The following is a 20,665-nucleotide window of genomic DNA, read 5'->3' on the forward strand; positions in this document are numbered from 1 at the left end:
CACCATCTAGGGTGGCGCCCATGTGTCTTTAGGGCACAAAAGTGTCTATTTTTGTAATTTTTTAAAATTATAGTTATTTTTGAATTTTTTTTAAATGATTATTTAAAAAAAATCTTCTCAAACATGTTATCAACAAGAATTTATTTAAGGTCATGCAAATTGAATCATTGCTTAAGAATTCTAAATAAAAATATTGATTAAAAATTTTAAATAAAAAAATATGTTATATACAATTCATTAAATATATATATTATATTTAAAAAAAAATTAATTATTTATAATTTTAATGCATTATATATATATATATATATATATATATATATAGAGAGAGAGAGAGAGAGAGATTAATTGAAATACACTGTCAGTGTAAAAAGGTTTTACAACATCAGTTAATTATAGACGTTGGATATTAAAAGAAGTTTGACTTTTATTTTAAAAATCTATAAAGTAATACAAACGGGTGATGGTGATGAACCGACGGTGTAAATTTTTTTACATTGACCGTGTATAGTAATTAATCTCATATATATATATATATATATATATATATATATATATATATATATATATATATATATATATATATATATATATATATATTATATTTATTTATTTATTTATTTATCTCTTAATTAATATTCAACTTATCAATCTAACCGGTATTTCGAAATCATTCGTTATCATTTCTCTTTATTAAAAACATAGTTTACTTGAGGATAAAAAACATACATGAAAATATTTTAATTAAGATATTCATGATTCATAAAAAATCTGAAGTAAAATAGAATTCGAAGAATCGAACATATAGACTAACCAGCATTTTTTAAACGCGATACATACAAACACATGTTGATTATGATCACTACCATTCTTCTTTAACACTAAGCTGCTTCAAGGCTTCGATAAATTTAGCCAATTCATTAGATGAAACACCATCCTTACTCATAGCACCAACTGCTTCCTCTTTCATCAATTTAGCTCTTCTCTTTTGGCGACTATCCGCATTCATAACCCTTGATATCACCCGACCCAACTCATTTGGGTCAGGTGCCGAATCCGCCCCCTCACAAACTCTCACTGCCATTTCCATATCTTCCACCAACAGCTTTGCATTCACAAATTGATCAGCCTCCATTGGCCATCCAAGAATCCCCACCCCCGTCACCACTGCATCCAACACCGAATTCCATCCGCAATGACTCAAGAACCCGCCCACGGCCCGATGACCCAGTATAGCCATCTGCGGAGCCCAACCTCTCACCACAATCCCCCGACCCGAAACCCGTTCCTCAAACCCTTCCGGGACCAACCCATAACCTTCCTCTATTTGCTTCTCCGTCGAGGGCGCCTTCACAACCCAGACGAATCGGGTCCCGGATCTCTCCAACCCGAATGCCAGCGCCTCCATTTGTTCCTTTTTCAGTAGCTTCTGACTCCCAAAACAAACGTAAACCACCGAACCTTCCTCCTCCAATTGATCAAGCCAACGTAACACGTCAGACCCACCATCTAGATTCGCATCAACCCGAATAGAACCCAATGGCCCAACAGCATAAACTCCACTGTTACCGAATCTGGCCTGAATATAATCCAAATAACGACCATCCAAAGCTTCACAAGTATTCAGAACGAATCCCCAGCTTGCAGCGTTGGAAATGAAACTCTCCCTTACAAACTCAGACTCAGGATCCGATTCTCTATAACGGAGGACTAAGCTAGGAAGATGTTCATACTTAAACGACGGTTTCCCGGGTAATTTGGGGAATTCAACAATCTCCTTCGACTGTAAGAGCAGTGGGTTACTCCAACAGCAGTTGATGACAGCTATCAAAAACGTGCTACAAGGGTAAAAAACGATTCTTGGAATACTGAGTCTTGTGGCGAGCTGTTGAGTCCAGCCAAGAAAGAAATCGGAGATGAGAGCAACAGGGGGATTAGGATGGGAGTTAAACCATTGGATAATTGGATTTTGGAGATTGGAAAGAGCGTTGATGAAAGGGTAGTTTCCGGTGTTGCCGACATCACGGATGTTTTCTGCACCAGAGGGTATTTTGGGGTGTGGAGGGAATGGGAGAATGAGTGTTTGGAGGGTGTTAGGGTGGGTTGATAAGAGTGGGTTTAGAATTGGGAGGTTTTTGGGAGTGACGATGATGGTTATGGTGAATGTGTTTTGAAGAGATAATTGGTGAGTGAGATCGAGGAGTGGAAGCATGTGGCCTTGTGCTGGGTATGGGAAAACAAGGATGTGAGTCTTCGTGTTCGACATGCTTCTGTTTCCTGTAATTGCTTCAATCTCTGTATGAAAGGGATGGTAGAGAATTGATTATTGTTGACCATTCTTTCCGTTAAATAGGTTATTTTCTAAAAGTACATTCAAATAGTGTGGTAATTCAAGACCTGGCTACACGTGCATTGTTACAAGATCATTTAACAGTATTTACTTTTAAAACATTTAATTCTAAAATAGTCAAATCATTATATGTTTGACATTTGGAGAAGTCAAGTTTATTGAGTCCTCATTTTTAATTGTCTTTTTTTAATTTTTTCCGCATATCAATAAAGTTAATAATTTTTACTACTTTTAAAATAATGATTATCTTTTTATCTATAATATTTTTGGTTATTTGACTTTTTTTTTCTCTTCAATAAATAATTAAGGGTAATTTTGAGAAATCAACAATTAATGTTACCTTGAACTTTGAAAACGACAAATAAAAAGAAACAAAATTTTTACTTAAAAACGACAGTTAAAAAGGAACGGAGGGAGTATCAAATAAACAATATAATGATAGAGAAGATGAACAATTTAGGATTCTTATGGCTCATTAAAAAATAAAGTATCCAATTTAGCATGCTAATATGCACAAGAGTTTCCTTCGTGTAAGGTGTGAGTCAACATGTTGGAGTCGCAGCGAAATTTTCGACTTCTATTAATGATATGAAATATCATCCTTATTAAAGTTGATCATGAAATATTGTAGCTATAACAATAAATTTGTATGAAGTAATAAATTGTCTAAGAAGAAAGATGAATTTATAAGAGAAAACTACTTTGTATATATGTTGTATTGCTTATGTTGTTCTAATAACTTTTCACTTGCTTCTTCTTATACAGTAGTTACATACTATAAAATGACTTAATGATATTACAAACAAATGTAAACCATTGTTTTTCTATTGTTTCTCCTGACTTATATCAGAGTAACGTTGTATCATTCCATAATTAGTTTTGACTAATTATTCCCATAATTCTCCAACTCGTGCATAATTTGAAACATTCAAATTTTGGACGAATATGGAATAATGTTTAATAAGTTCAAGCAGTGTTGAAACTTGCTATCTAACACAACTTTGGTTAACATGTCAGCTGAGTTATCATCAGTACATACCTTCGCATGAGAAATATGACCTTCCTCTATGATATCCCGTGCAAAATGATACCTTACATCAATATGCTTGGTCTGAGCATGATGAACCTGATTCTTAGCCAAATGAATTGCACTTTGACTATCACACATCAATCTCACGCATTCTTGCTTAACACCTAAATCACCTAGAACACCCATCAGCCACAATGCTTCCTTTACTCCTTCTGCTACGGCCATGTACTCAGCTTGCGTAGTTGAGAGTGCCACTGTAGATTGTAACATCGAACACCAACTAACTGGAGCACCATGTATTTGAAACACATAAATAGTAGTAGATCTTCGTCTATCTAGATCGCCAACATAATCTGAATCAACAAACCCACTTATTTGACATCTATCTCCACCAAAAACACAAACTAGTGTTAATGGTACCTTTTAAGTACCTCAAAATCCATTTCACTGTTCTCATTGCCCCTTTCCTGGATTCGCCATGAACCTACTGACAACACTTACCGCTTATGAAATATATGGACGTATACATACCATAGCGTATATCAAACGGCCAACTGCACTAGCATAAGATACATTTTCCATGTATGCCTTATCTTCTGCTGTAGTGGGAGATTGATTACCAAAAGCCTAAAGTGTGAAGCTAATTAAGTAACCACCGACTTAACACCTTTCATTACAAACCTTTCAACAACCCGCTCTAAATAGCCTTTTTGACTCAAGAACAGTTTTTGGTTTGTCCGCTCTCTTCTAATCTCCACACCCAGTATTTTCTTTGTAGCACCCAAATTCTTCGTCTCAAACTCTTTACCAAGTTTAAACTTCAACTTATCTGTCTCCACCTTTCTTTTTGAAGCAATAAGCATGTCATCGACATACAATAATAAATAGATATAATTACCTCCATGAAACTTCTGAATATAGACACAACTGTCATAACTACTTCTAGAGAAACTTCTTTTTGTCATAAAAGAATAAAATCGTTTGTACCACTGTCTAGGAGATTATTTCAACCCATAAAGTGATTTTCTCAAGCGACATACCTGACTCTCTTTATCCTCAACCTTGTATCCCTCAGGTTGATACATATATATCTCCTCATCTAAGTCTCCATGCAAGAAGGTTGTCTTCACGTCTAGTTGTTCCAACTCAAGATCACCATGAGCTACTAAACTTAATAGCACCCAGATAGAAGTATGTTTCACCACCGAAGAAAATATCTCATTGTAATCAACTCCTTCCTTTTGTGCAAACCCATTGACCAATAGTCTAGCCTTATATCTTGTACCGCACGACTTAGTATGATCTTCTTTTATTTTATACACCCACTTACAACCGATAGTAGACTTTCCTACAGGCAATGGGACCACCTCCTATGTCTTATTCTTATGAAGAGATTGCATCTCTTCCTCCATAGCAACCAACCAACTCTCTCTATATTTGTCTTTGATAGCTTGCTTGAAGGCGACCGACTCATCATCTTCAACTGAGAATGCATATTCCACCAAGTTAACCTGCCCATAATGCCTTAGAGGTTTGTCTGACCCAAACTTCTGAACTAGTCTATAATTTCTGTTTGGCCTAGTGGCATCTAAAGATTCTTGCTGCTGTTGTTGTAACACATGTGTATTTTCCTACTGAACCTCCTCATGATCACATTCATACTCTTCATCGTCTTCACTGGTGATAGGATTCTCCACCTGACCACGACTAGAATCTGGCTGGCCTTCATATTCCATCTCAATAACTTACTTATTTGATATTGTCACATCACCATCATTAGGTTTAATAGCTTTTGACAAAGCTACCAAAGATTTTTCGTCAAATGTAACATCCCTGCTGATCACAAACTTAGAGTCTTCTACACTCCAAAGACGATAGCCTTTGACCCCTTTTGCATATCCTAGAAAGATAACTTTCTTGGCTCTATTGTCAAGTTTGTTATCCTTAACGTGATAATAGGTTGTGCATCCAAAAAATTTCAGTCTTTCATAATCAGTATGTTCACCTGACCACACCCTATAGGGCACGTCTCCATCTAAACTAGAATGTGGGGATCTATTTACCACATAACAAGTTGTAGCAACCGATTTTACCCACCATTCTCGACCTAACCAGAATTAAAGCGCATACACCTTGCTTTCTCAAGAAGTGTACGGTTCAGTCTTTTCGCGACTCCATTTTATTTTGGTGTGCCTCTGACCGTCTAGTGTCTAGCAATGCCTTATTGATTACAAAACCTATTTAAATCTTCATTAGTATACTTTGTACCATTATCCAATCACAGAGTTTTTAGCTTCCTACCCGTTATGTTCTCAACCATTGCTTTCCAACACTTTAAAATATCAAATACCTCATTCTTATGCTTAAGAAAACAAATCCAAGCATACCTCGAGTGATCATCAACATATGTAACAAAGTACCTGGAACCACCCTTAGAAGTAACCGGAGCCGGACCCCAAACGCCAATATGCACGTAGTCTAATATTACCATGTTTTTATGCTTGCTTGTAGAAAACCGCAACCTATGTGTGTTTCCATACACACAATGTTCACAAAATTCCATGCATGGTTTTTCCATGTTCTTCAGCAAACCTTTCTCACCAAGCAGTGATAGACCCTTTTCGGACATATTCCCAAGGTGCATGTGCCACATCTTCGTACATTCAGTCTGGTCTTTACTTCTATTGATTCCAACTGCCAAATCAACCGTGACAGTTTCCCCTATAAGAGGATAAAAATTCTTGTGAGAACCCCCTTCTTCACAACCAATGAACCATGAACAAACTTTAAGACTCAATTTTCCAAAATTATTTTGCAACCATTTTCCTCTAATACACCAAGAGAAATAATGTTTTTCTACAAATTAGGGACATGTCTCACGTTCCTCAAAGTCCTTACCGCTCCATCATGCATCTTGATTCGTATTATACCATACCCATAATTTTACAGGCATGGTTATTCCCATTAAACCGCTCCATTTGCGCTTTGGTAGGTAGTAAACCACTTCCTATTTGGGCACATATGGTCTGAAGCTCCTGAATCAAGCATCCATCTCCTGGAGATATCACGGTCTTTCTCTGAAACTGAGAAGCAATCATCCTCGCCATTTGAGACATAACTCGCCTCCTGCAAATCTTCTTGTTTACCTCTGGAGTTGTTTTCGTTGTTGGTATACTTCTTAAATAATACCCTTTTATCTGGAAAATTTGCCTTAAAGTGCCTAAACTCACCACATTTAAAGCATGTTCTTTCTGCAGGAGCTCTAGATTTTGATCTAGACTTGTCGACCATGCCATTTCCTCTTTCATTGTTCCTCCCCTACTAGCAAACAACCCTTGTGTCTGTTTATTATTTTCTCCACCATTATCAGACATCCCACTAGTAGCAACCTTTTGGATATGATCCGCTAATAACGATGTTCTAGTCTCAACCATGGTTAAAGTATCACCCACAAGCATCAATGTTTGAACTATATTTTCATACTTCTTGGTCAATGAAAGAAGCAACATAAGTGCTTGGTCTTTATCATCAATCTTCACTCCTATATCCTTCAAGTCTAATATAATCCTATCAAACTTATTGACATAATCCCGGATTGAGGCGCCTTCATCCATCTTGCATGTATATAATTTGGATTTCAAGTAGATCCGATTTGTTAGAGTTTTCGTCATGAAATTTTTCTCTAACTTTGACCATACACTAGCATTCGTTGCTTCTTCATTAACTAAGAAAGAAATATCCCTCTTAAGGCATAAGATTATGACTGCTCGTGCTTCAAGATCTAACTCTTCTCAATCCTCATCCTTCATACTCACAGGTTTTTGTTCTTTCCCTGCTAACACCTTATGCAACTTTTGTGATATAAGCATATTTTTCATCTGCATCCTCTAATAAGAAAAATCATTTTTCCCATTGAACTTCTTTATTTCATATTTCCAAACCTTGACGGTTCCACTAGTAGAAGCCATTATCTTCGATAACCAATAAAAAAAATACAGTTTTTACCACTCTACAATTTTACAATTGGCTCTGATACCAATTGTTGGAGTCACATCGAAAATTTTGGATTCTAGTAATGATATGAAATATCACCCTCACTAAAGTTGATCATGAAATATTGTAGATATAACAATAAACTTGCATGAAGTAATAAAATGTCTAAGAAGAAAGATGAATTTATAAGAGAAAACTCCTTTGTATATATGTTGTATTGCTTATATTATTCTAATAACTTTTCACTTGCTTATTCTTATATAGTAGTTACATACTATAAAATAACCGAATGATATTACAAACAAATGTAAATTATTGTTTTCCTATTGTTTCTCCTGACTTATATCCGAGTAATGTTGCATCATTCCATAATTAGTTTTGACTAATTATTCCCACACAACACAACATTCTAATCTTTTAAAAGAACACACTTTATTCATAAGTGGAGCATACTAATGAATAGGTAGAATCATCCCCTTGATAAATATCTACATCTCTTGAGAATTGACTCGCAATTGATGTCTCTAAAACCAATATTTCAATAAATATGCAACTCATAAAAAATCTTCACTAGTTCTAGATTTTCAAATAAACCAACATCTAATGAGAAATAGAGTATTTTGTTGGCAAGTAATAAACATCTTGAACCATAAATGAAGATCATCTTCATAAGTATCATTTTTAAAATCAAACCTAAGTGAATGTCAAACATGCCTAGCCTTCGAGAAATCACACAACAAATGTTAAATGATTTTCATCAAAGACCAGCATGTATAACAATAAGCACCTGATGATATATGATGTGTATGCAAAATCTGGTATATAGGAAGCTTCCCATGCATAACCATTCACATAGACTGACAAATATTTTTAGATACTTTGAGGTTCCAAATTCAATATCAAATCATAATTGAAAGAAAATCATGAATAATCAAAGTATATATATAGCAGATAAAATTACAAAAATTCTTTTGTGAACGGATACTTATGAATAGTCATGAGTCAAAGATCGATTAGTTATCTCTTGTAGTGCAAAATAGTTTGATCACGTGCAATGCACGTATGCCAACACCTTGACTCATTCTACATGAATAAAATATACAATGAGAGATTTTTTCGCCTACAATGCTAACTATGAACGAATGGTTGAGAAAGCGTGAACTTCGAATCCTAGTGTGGTTAGGGTTTTGATAATATGTGAATGAATGACTACCACCTCATCATAAGGGTTCTATGTATAGAACCACATATATGCATTATAACTTACGGTATAGTGTGTTTCTCTAAATAATATTAGTTCATTGTAAGAATGCACGAATAAATCATAAATGAATCATATTAATTTATTTAATTTATCATTTTATATGTTCTTATGTATGTGACCATGTGAAATTATGTTCTTCAAGGGACATATGTCGAACATGATGTCCTAGACAACTAGTTCTATAAGTTAAACCAGAATCACCACAGACAACACATATTCAATTTTCTCACTCAAGTTTAGTTAGAGCTTACTTGACACTGGTTGGTTCAGATTCAGTGTGAGCAACAAAGAATTTAGGCTTTGACTTACCAATTTTGGCTCTCGTAAGCATGGGATGACTATTTTGTAGAAGTGAAGCAATAAGTTTTCTTATGATAATAGAGGGAGAGTTAGAGGAAGCATACATGGGGATCGAGGAAGACAAGGTTAACTCATTGGAACAAAATGTGGAGCTTAGTTATTTCTTTGCACTTGATTCTTTGTTTAAGCTATAATGATGCTTAGGTTCATTAACCTCGGGGTTATTGACCTTATTATAAATTCGAGTAGATTCATTATCCTTAGGATAATATGATACACCAGGTCTTGGACTAAGTTCATTATCCTTAGGGTTATTGAACTTATTATATTTGCTAGCAAATTCATTATTCTCAGGATAATGTGATACACCGAGTCTTGGTACTAGGGATATTATAGGGAGAATTTATGTGATTATCTGTAGAGACACTAATAGGATTAACGATGTTAGCAAATGGCACTAATGTAGGACTATAGCTGAGTGAGCATACGTGTCTTCAGAGACAGGATGGCCAGGGATAAAGTTATGACCAATGGGTTGACTAGGATACCTTGAGTTATACACATTGTGTAAAACGTTTTGATTAATGTTTTTGTTAGTGGGAGGAGATTGATTTATGGAATTAGGCACAATTAAATTGGTAGATTGTGTCCTAGTGTCTGTGGTTTGGGAAATAGGTTGAACAATTGCCACAGGGACATATAAAGTTCTAGTAGGACAAGGTAAACACGTTGCAGTAAAGGCACTCTTAGGAAGATAATCAGTTGAAAACAAATTCGGGAAGAGAAAATTATGTTCATTAAAGGTTACATCCTTGGAGATAAAAGATTTTAACTTCTCTGCTGAATTCTCCATAAAAGTTAGATCGAACAGATTTAATGTTTACACTAAACAGTTTTTGGAAAAACAGGTAAAATAATTTAAAGGCTTGTAAGGCTTCATATTTTTGTTTAAGAAGTATAGCCATGCGTATCTCGTATGACCATCTACTAAAGCAATGTAGTAGATATAACTAGAACTAGAAGGAGAGGGATATGGGCCCTATAATTCAGTGTAAATCACATCAAAATCTGTATGGTAAATAGTGTTAGTTAAAGATCTATTTTTATTAGAGGTAGAAATATTTCATAACTTGAGTATGTGAGCAACATAACTAAAATTGGCATGTACTAACCTATGATGCCATAAAGTACTAGTATTAATACTATTCGACTTATGGTAATCAGAATGAGAAACAATATAACTTTGAATACCGGTGAAAGTACTCAAGTTATTATTTAAGCAGTGTGAGCTTGATAGCTGCAAAGATAGTCGAGGAAAGAAATTTAGGCCACTAGCATCTAGAACTCCTTCAACAAGAACTTGTTTAGATGCGTGAGATTTAATGTAACATTTATTAGATAGAAATTCATAAATTAAATTGTTATCACGAGAGAATTTCAAAACATATGACAAGTTCCTAGTGATAGAAGGTACATGTAAGACATTATCTAGGATTAATTTATGTTTTGGGATGAGTTTAAACTAAATTTGTGTGGAGCCTACTGAATGTATAGTAAGAGTTTGACCATTTCCTACATAGACTTTATGGAACCTTACATAAAGACTTTTTGTTATATAAATGAAATTCATAAGGGGTTAAGTGGTGGGAAGCACTTGAGTCGGCGAACCAAGATTGAGACTCTAACTATGAAGGTAGAGAATATTACTGAGTGTAAGCAGAGGGTCGATTTGTGGTAGCCATTATAGTTATAGCCTAAGAACTTTGTGAAGCATCTTGAATGGTTTCTCGATTGAGATTACAACTTCTTGTAGGGTTGGGCTAAGCATTGGTTGCATTTTAGGGCATGAAATTCTCATCAAAACAAGCCAACAAGTTATAAGTGAATGACCATACTTTCATACAATTGACAAGTGATGCAATTACCAATTGTATACCTTCCTCTACCACTACGACAACCATGATTGAACATGTTTCCTCTATCATGATTACTTGAGAATGTTCCTCTGGAGCTATTTGCTTCTTGGCTTGAGTGAGCAATATCTGCAGCAAAGGTTGACGCAACTAACTCTTAATGGAATTTATCCAATTGTGCTTCTTGAACATAAAGTAGCACTTCTACATCGCAGAGAGTGGGTGATACATGAAAACCATACATTTGCATGACAAATCACTACCGCGAAAAACATCTCTTATAAAGGTTGGAAAAGGGATACATCCACATCCGACCAACCGCTGTGAAGTAAGGCGTGATTGTATGTATGATACTTTCAACCACGGTCGTGCAACCGTGATTATAAGTTAAGTAGCACGCAACCTATCACAATGGTTACTTTAAACAACCGTTGTTGTATGTCTCAACCTATCACAATGGTTACTTTAACAATCATTGTTATATGTATCAACCTATCACAACAGTTACTTTAAACAACAGTTGTTGTATGTCTTTTAATAAAAAATTAAGCAGTAGAACAACAAAAACAAAAACAAGAACAAAAGTAACAACAAGAACAACAAGAATAATAAAAACAACATAAACAACAACAATAACAATAACAATAAGAAGAAGAAGAAGAAGAAGAAGAAGAAGAAGAAGAACAATAATAACAACAAGAACAACAATAAGAACAACAACAAGAACAACAAGAATAACAATAAGAATAATAAGAACAAAAAAAAAAGAACAACAAGAAAAACAATAACTAACATTGCTAACTTGAATCCACGTTTTCCTTGTCTCATTAAAGTTGAAGAATAGGTGATGGAGTTTTGAAATTGGTTAATGAAAGAAATGATGGTTTTGAGTTTTGTTTATGGAAGAAATGATATTTTCAAGCTTGGTTTAGTCGAGAAATAGAGTGTTGTAAATGAAATATGGTGTTTGGAGGTAGAAGATGATGTTCATCTAAGTTTTATGTTTCACGTGGATCACTAATGGTAGTGTCTTGATCATTGATACTCACTAAATGGACAACAGAGATTTGTTTAAGAACGGTGAAAACACCACTTTTCACCGCGGTTGGAAGTTCCAACTGTGGTGAAAATGGATTTAAAATAAATAAAAAAACAAAATTGTAGGTGCTAGAATTTGAACTCATGACCAAATGCCACTTTTCACCACGGTTGGTACCTATAACCGTTGTGAAATATCTTTTAGTAAAAACCAAAAAAAGAGAAGTGCCAAAAAAACTTATTACCACGGTTAACAGGAAACCGTTGTAAAATGGGTGTTACCAAATGCCTATTTTGTAGTAGTGAAAGGATTGTATTATTTAGGAAGCCCATCTAGGATGTTATCTATCTGATATTGCTCGGTAATTGAGTCCCTAACAACTAACAAGAAGTTTATCTCTTTGATTCTCAGGACAAATTCTGTGATTGACTTGTTTCCCTTTGTTGATTTGAGTTCAACTCTCAATTGACATACCCTAGCTTTCATTTGGGCTTTGGAGCACTGATGAATTTCATCCCAAACGCCAAAGGTGTGTTTACACGATAGAGCCTTATGTAAAATGGATTCAGAAAGAGTAGACAATAGTCATATGAACATAGCTTGATCTTGGACAATCCAAGCTTCATACTCATCAGATATCGTACATGTGAACTAATCTTGAGCAGACTTGAACTTCTGAGGAATCTGAGGATTGACAACCAATTTATGCATATTTTGAGTTAAAATCACTCCTTAAACTTGTTGATTTTAGAGAAAATAGTCGTCCTCTTGCAACTTGATCGAAAGTTTTTTTATTGAAAGGAGTTGTTCAATTTAGCCTAAGTAAAGATTATAAAGATTCGAATTTATTGATCTCTCTATTTTAATTTTTTCGATATTTCAGTCCCTACTCCATTTTGGTGACATTTTTATGATGTGGCAGTTAAATTGATGATGTGGCAAAGATTAGGTCGCATAAATGAAAGTTCAACCGATTTATAATTAATTTTTGTTTTAATAAGAGTATAAATTATTATATTAAAAACACATATACATTTCATTAATTATATCAAAAAGAGAGTTTTTCTTAAATATAATAATTTATATTAATATTACAATAAAAATTAATTATAAATGAGGTGGAATTTCACTAATGCAACTTAATCTATGCCACATCATCTATTTAACCTCCACCTCATAAAAAATGACACCAAAATGGAGCGGGGGGCTAAAATCCCGAAAAAAATTAAAATAGAGGTATTAGTAAAACAAAATTTTAAAGTTAGAAGTCCAAAAATGAAAATAAAAATAAAAATAAGGGGACCAAAGTTGCAATTAAGCCTATATATATATATATATATATATATATATATATATATATATATATATATATATATATATATATATATATATATATTGATGTATGTGGACCACTTACAAAAAATTGAGGAGGTTTTCAGTACTTTATCATATTTATTAGTGATTATAGTAGATATGGATATGTGTGTCTAATGAAAAATGAATCAATTATGTTTTGAAAAATTCAAAGAATTCAAAAATGAAGTACAAAACCAATTGGGTAAGGAAATCAAAATTGTTGAATCAAAACGACGTGGTGATGTTGGCATAAACCCTAGAGGTCAATAATTTTATTAGAAATTGATTATTATATATTGAATTATTTATTAATAATAAAACACATTTTTTTGGTATGTTTGTTTTTACAAAATAATAAAGTCCCTAGAATATCTAGCTATTTTTTTCCCGATCAAATGGAGGCCCAAAGACCAAGACTACACTAAAACAATCTTATGCTTGGAGACACCCTCCAAGTCATCATTAAACCCCTAAAAATCTCTTATTGATAATTTCCCAAAAGAACAAAATGAATTTATTGAAGAGTTGTTGATTGCATGTTAACATAAAACTTGTTGTTAGATTTTCCATGGTTGTTTGATCATGAAATTTTGTATTGGTTATCTGTAGTTTGACTTTGATGCAGGTTTTAAAGGGTTAATAGTGTGAGAAATCGCACAAACTAGAAACCCAATTTTTTTGGAAGAAACACAGGTCATATTAAGTAACACGGGTAAACCATGTTCTTCTCGGATTTTGCTATGCGGGGGGCTCTAAATCTGGTACAAGTTGTGTTAGGTGACACAGTCAGGTCGTGTCAGGGATCTAAGATGCCCTTGGGAGTAATGCATGTCATGTTCCCCAGCACGGGCAGGCCGTGTTATACCCCCGAGTTCCCTGTTTCAAGTTGTTCTCAAAATTTTGTCAATGCTTAGTCTAGGTCGCGTTATGTTTAGACCGCATACTCGTGTCGTTACTAGAGTTTGGCGAAGACACTTATGTACTCACGGGTAATGGGCAGTAGTATATGGAACTCTCAAGTTAAGGGAATGTATATGTGCTGATGTTGTACCGCAATGGTTCAGTTATTGATGTGATAATGTTTTCAACTAAACCCTATAAAGAAACTTAAGGATTAAGTAACTCTAGAAGGAATGGAAACATTAAGGTAAAAGGTCGGTGGAAGTGGAATATCACAGTTTCAATAAACTAGCATGCTTTCAAGATCTCATGATCTCTTTAGTGGAGTTTCGATTCTTACGTCTTGGCTAATTGGTAGTTTGAAACATAGGAGAGTAAGCCACGAGGTAGGACTTATGCATTGTACAAGTTATTCTTTAAGGGTGTTAATCCCCAAAGTGATATACCATTTTTTCCCGATCAATTCCTAAGGGTAATAAGACAGCGACACATGTCAATTCCTAAGGACGGTAAAACCCAAAAGAAAAATCAATTCATGTCAACTCCTAAGGGAAGTAAGACTCGAAAGTGGAGACGACACATGTCAATTCCTTAGGGAAGTAAAATCCAAAAGCGGAAGTGACGAGAATCGTCCTTTAGTTATTTCTCTGATGGCATCGTCCTAAAAGTGAGACCCTACTCTCGGGAAGCGAATAGGTTATTCATAGATTTGATTCAACTTGGCCAAAATCCATAGATCCCTGCTCTCCTACCAAGGTTAGGTAAGAAGTTGAATCCCACGTGTACAAGAAATTGATGTGCTTCAAACTCCAGTTTTTAATGAAATAATGCAAGTATAAAAACCCTAGAATAGTACCCCTGTAGATCCGAGTCGACCCATAATATAGGGGAACCCATTAAGATTAGTATCTCACCCCATGGTGTTGTTTATCTTTTCATGAAGCTCGAAGAAGGGAAAAGGAAAAGGTAAATCAATTTGAAGTCTTTGTCTCAGATGAAGTGTCTTTTGTGTATCCGCTACGATGTTATTTAGTATTATTATGGGTATTTTGTGTATCTCATATACTATCTTTTGTACCATTATGTATTTGTGGAATATAACATATATGTCACTTAAGCCTTATGTATCATTCATTATCAACTAACTTTCATGTATGAAATTATTCTAGACATACAATATTGTGTGAATGTTATATCTATGATTGCATCTCCACACAATCGTTCATCTCTTTGAAGGTAATAAAATATCTATGTTCGGATTTAGTTTAATTTGAAGATTATTTCTCTTTGAATTGTACTTATTTATTGTTTTTAATTATGTGTAATTTGTTTAGGGTTTAATTCTTAGTGATAGCAACGCAAGTTGTTGGTATTTATAAATCAACAACTTTTTGTAAAAAAATATAAATAATAATAGCTTAGTTAATAATTGAAGAATATAAAAAACATATTATTTTATACTTGAAAAAAATGAAGATACCTCGATGTTTGCTATTTAAAATTTTATGTACTTTTTTTATAGTTGTTGTATGGTTTATTTTTATTTTCAAGCTACTAAATATATATTTCCATGTTTATGTGCTCACATAATCATATATAATTTATTTCTTATATCATTGTATATTTTACTTTACATAAATGAAATAGTTTAATATTTTTAGTGGGGACAATAATAAATTTTTAGTAGAAGTAAATATAAAAATATTAATTAACTAAATAAAATATAACAAGTTAGTATATATTAGTGGAGGAAAGTGCCTCCAATTTGTTATTTGTAGATTCGTCCCTGCTTGTAGTTAACTCCCTCACCGTTCTTCCATTTTTTGACTTGATTGATTTAGTTTAGTATTTGCCACTTATTTCAAAAATATGAAGTATAATTTTGGGCTATGTGATTTTATTCAATGTGTTGTATGAGATGAATAGTATGAATCACTATTACGGAATATATCTTTAACTTCCGTTGGATTTGATGTGTTGTCTAAGTTACATATGTGAGGTTGCAAAGAGCGTCAATAAAAGTATGTCACTTTACCTCTAGGTTGTAACACCAACGACATAAAAGGTGTAATGGTCATAGTTTTGATCCCCTGCGATAACTTTTAGGAATTTTTAAATGACAAAAATACCTTTTCCCTCGGTTTTATCATTTAATCGACGAGCAAAATGCAATTGAGTTTATTATATCTAATGTGGATTATTTATTTTCACTAAATCCTAATTGAACATATGAATTTTCAAATTGGTTTACAAAATAATTATATGAACAATTATTTTATACTTAAAGAACAATTTACACTAGTTAATGATTTTCGAGCATCATGTAACTCATTATTCGTCTCTCGTTCTTAAATGATTCAGATCTCGTCTAATGTTTTAAGTTCTTCATTTAACACTTCCTTCTCTACTAATTCATTGTTCAAAGCATAAAATTTGGTATTTTGCAAAATTAACAACTATAGAAGAAAGTTGAATGAAAACTAGAAGCATTGAGAGATTTTAATCATTAAAAAGCATGAGATGAATGATGATTTACAAAATGATCGAAAAATATTAATTAGTGTAAGTTGTTTTTCAAATACAACATAATTTTTCATATTATTATTTTCAATATCAATTTAATAGGCTATATGTTTAAAGAGTGATTAGTGAAATAAACAATCGACATTAAATATATTAAATCTCAATTGTATTTTCTGTCACTCTAATGTCCTCTTGACATATGTTGAACAAAACAAGATGAGAGTTGCACAAAGAATTACAAAAACGTGATTTCAATATAAATCTCAATCTCAAACTCAATAACAACAACTAAACAACAATAAACATCTCAATCTTAATATCAAACTCAATAACACCATTTAAACAACAAATATAGCTTTCAAAATATATCTAATTAGAACAACTACACAACAACATCAACAAGTCAAAAACAACAAGCAACAATAACAACATTAACATTCAATCTCAATATAAACAATAACAACATTAAACAACTACTAAAACAATCTCTCAACAAAAACTAAATCAACATCAATAATAAACCTATAACTTATTTATCTCGACAAAAATAACAACATATAACATTCAATCTCAATTAAAAAACAAAAATATTAAACTTCTAGGGTTTAGGGACAAAACAACAACAATTTTAATGTAACATGAGTAGTGATTTTTGACGTATTAGATATGTGAAGAAGAAGTAAAAGAAATAATTTCAGTCTTTCATTTTGAAAAGTACTGAACGAGATTCCTAAACACATGTCATCTTCTTATTTCCTTATTTTTTACATGTTGGAGGGTGATATTTCTTTAGGGCTCTTCATTAGAGTTTGTATGTGTTATTTTATTTGATTGTTTTAGGCAAATGAAACTGAAAGCTACTAAGCTATTACAGACTGGATTAAGCACAAAGTGAGGACGAACATGTCCAACCACTATAAATCCTAGTGTATTATCCTCTCTCTCTCTCTCTCTCTCTCTCTCTCTCTCTCTCTCTCTCTCTCTCACACACACACACACACACACACACACACACACACACACACACACACACACCACACACACACACACACACACACACACACCACACACACACACACACATTTGATTCCATAGTTGATCACATGATTAGGTTGTTTCTATTTCTTTATAGAATTTCATATTAATAGGTTTATCTATTAGTAGCGATTTATTGTATAAGTTGTAGGTTTTGTTAGAACTGATAATTCAACTTTGTTTTAGTGTAGATTAACTATGAAAAATTACATAGTAGAATCTTGTTCTTTATTGAAAATTATTCGATAACACATCTTATGGAATTGAACCATTTTACAATTCAATTAGTTTGTACTTTAGTGAAATTTAGAAGTTCAATTTGATAAATTGTAAACTCATTAAGCACATTTTTGAATCTCTCAATATAAGCATGATCTCTTTTACGCAAAATTTGCTTCTGCAAAGCAAAATAAACTTTGTTTTTGAAATTGTATTAAATACCTTTCTGAAACAAATTTTCAACTTATGAGGTCTATTCACACCCCCTAGTAGCGATTTATTGTATAAATTGTAGGTTTTGTTATAATTGATCATTCAACCTTGTCTTAGTATGGAGTCAATATGAAAAGTTACATAGTAGAATCTTGTTCTTTATTGAAAATCATTCGATAACACATCTTGTAGAATTGAACCATTTTACAATTCAATTAGTTTGTACTTTAGTGAAATTTAAAAGTTCAATTTGATAAGTTGTAAACTCATTAAGCATATTTTTGAATCTCTCAATATAAGCATAATCTCTTTTACGCAAAATTCTCTTATGCAAAGTATAATAAATTTTGTTTTTGAAACTGTGCTAAAAATCTTTCTGAAACAATTTTTAACTTATGAGATCTATTTCCCCAGAGCATTTATAGTTCAAATTCTTCGTCAACAAAATTAAGTTTAAGACTGATATTTTGCTACATTTTAGTTGTGATTTAGCTAAGAAAGTTTAAACACTATTAGGTATTTTGTTAGAAAATTTTATCCTAAATAATTAATTGCTTAATCCATGCTATGACTATAGTTAATTCATAACTAATTTTCAATTAATTTTGTTTGATAGAGACTAACCGTAGACTAGCTTCTGTTTCAATCATATATAATATATATATATATATATAGATATATATATATATATATAGATATATTATATATTATATATTAGATATAATATATATTATATATATATAATATATAGATATTATATATATATATATATATATAATATATATATATATATATAATAGATATAGATATAGATATATATATATATATATATATATATATATATATAGATATATAGATATAATATATTATATATATATATATATATATATATCTATATAGATATATATATATATATATATTATATATATATATATACTATCTATATATTATATATCTATATATATATATATCTCTATATATATCTATATCTATATATATTAATCTATATATATATATAATATATATATATATATATATATTATATATATCTATCTCTATATATCTATATATATATATATATATATAATATCATATATATATATATATATATAATCTATATATTATATATATATATATCTATATTGTGTGTGTGTGTAGCGCGGCTGGAAACATAACAAAGTCACCATCATCCTTTATTTGTTCCTAAGAAACATGAAAATAATAATAAAACCTAAAGTTAATGGTGAGATCTAGGATTCAAGAGTCGATTGATTAAGGGGAAGCTATTAGACACCCATCACCTTCGTTGTACTCAATGAGATCCTTCTCTAGTTCAAGGGTTAATATGAGATGTCTTTTTGCTAAGGTTGATTATTCTTTGCTTATTTACTTATTGACTTATTTATAAGAAGAAATATTTTTATTATTTTTTTAAGAAAATAATTAATTTAATTATAAAAGGGACCAAAAAAGGCTTTTTATAATTGTACTCGCTAGAGTGTTACAACTTTGTGTCTACGTACTCACAAACATTATGAGAGATCAGAGTACCGTAGTTCGTCTAGAAAATGATTGTTTGTTTTGGTTATTTTTTAGATTATTGAAAAGTTCTTAACACATCAGGGGAGGAGAAATGTTTGACTTGAAAAAAATGCTTCAATGCACAATGGTAGAAGACTTATAGTTTGATTGTGTAGCATTGATTTTAATTAATTTGTTAATTGCAAAAAATATTATAATTAATTTAATTAGAAATTAAATTAAATGATATAACTATATACATAATTAATTTTATTTGAGATATTATTAAATATAATTAATTAACGAAGGCTAAATTAGTATGATCTCAATTAAACCCTGATTAGCCTTTATGATGTCCCAAAAGTTAGCCCAAAAAGTAATCGTAAAATTATACTAATAAGTCCTAATTATTAAAATATGTTTTTGTATTTTTTGTAATTAAAAATAAAATGAAATAAACCCTTGATTATGAAAATTAATATTTTTAATTAATTATTGACTAAGTGCTAATTAGAGATTATTAATTTATAAAGTTATTTAATAAGAAAATATGTTAAATTAATTAAATTAAATAAATTAGACAGGGGTGCATTTTACACTAGAGTAGCAATGGGCTAGTGAAAGGAGGGTGTGAAAAGTAATGGGTCTAGGCCCATTAGACCCGAAGCTAAGCTGGAGTCAAAGAGTACATGGAGAGAGTCAATGGTTGACTCTCATCCAGCAACATTAGATTGATCTAACAGAGTCCAGACATATGTTATAAAGAGCTTTGGATGCATGTACTTAGTCATAGTAAGTGCAATGGAAGGATCGAATTGCAAGTCAGCCAAGGGCTATACTACACGAGGGTACAAGATCCTCAGTTGATTGGGATAGTCAACCGGTCTGGGATATGCCTAGTGGCACTTGGTGCAAATCAAAGGGGGCACAGAATGAGTATTTAAGGGATTCTCCTTCAGAAACCTCATTTATTCCCATTCTTTCTCTCTCTACTCTAACTTCTCTATAC

The 20,665-nt window shown here is 32.3% G+C and overlaps 1 protein-coding gene across 1 annotated transcript; it reads right to left on the reverse strand.

Annotated features, from left to right (window-relative positions):
• Positions 1-726: 726 nt before the first annotated feature.
• Positions 727-2,358, reverse strand: LOC127118874 (UDP-glycosyltransferase 89A2). The gene has a single exon (XM_051049113.1). It carries the CDS (start codon positions 2,264-2,266, stop codon positions 863-865), a length of 1,404 nt encoding a protein of 467 aa, XP_050905070.1. The 5' UTR covers positions 2,267-2,358; the 3' UTR covers positions 727-862.
• Positions 2,359-20,665: the final 18,307 nt, after the last annotated feature.

This window comes from Lathyrus oleraceus, chromosome 2 (genome assembly GCF_024323335.1).
Source record: "Lathyrus oleraceus cultivar Zhongwan6 chromosome 2, CAAS_Psat_ZW6_1.0, whole genome shotgun sequence".
In the NCBI taxonomy this organism is placed as follows: Eukaryota; Viridiplantae; Streptophyta; class Magnoliopsida; order Fabales; family Fabaceae; genus Lathyrus; species Lathyrus oleraceus.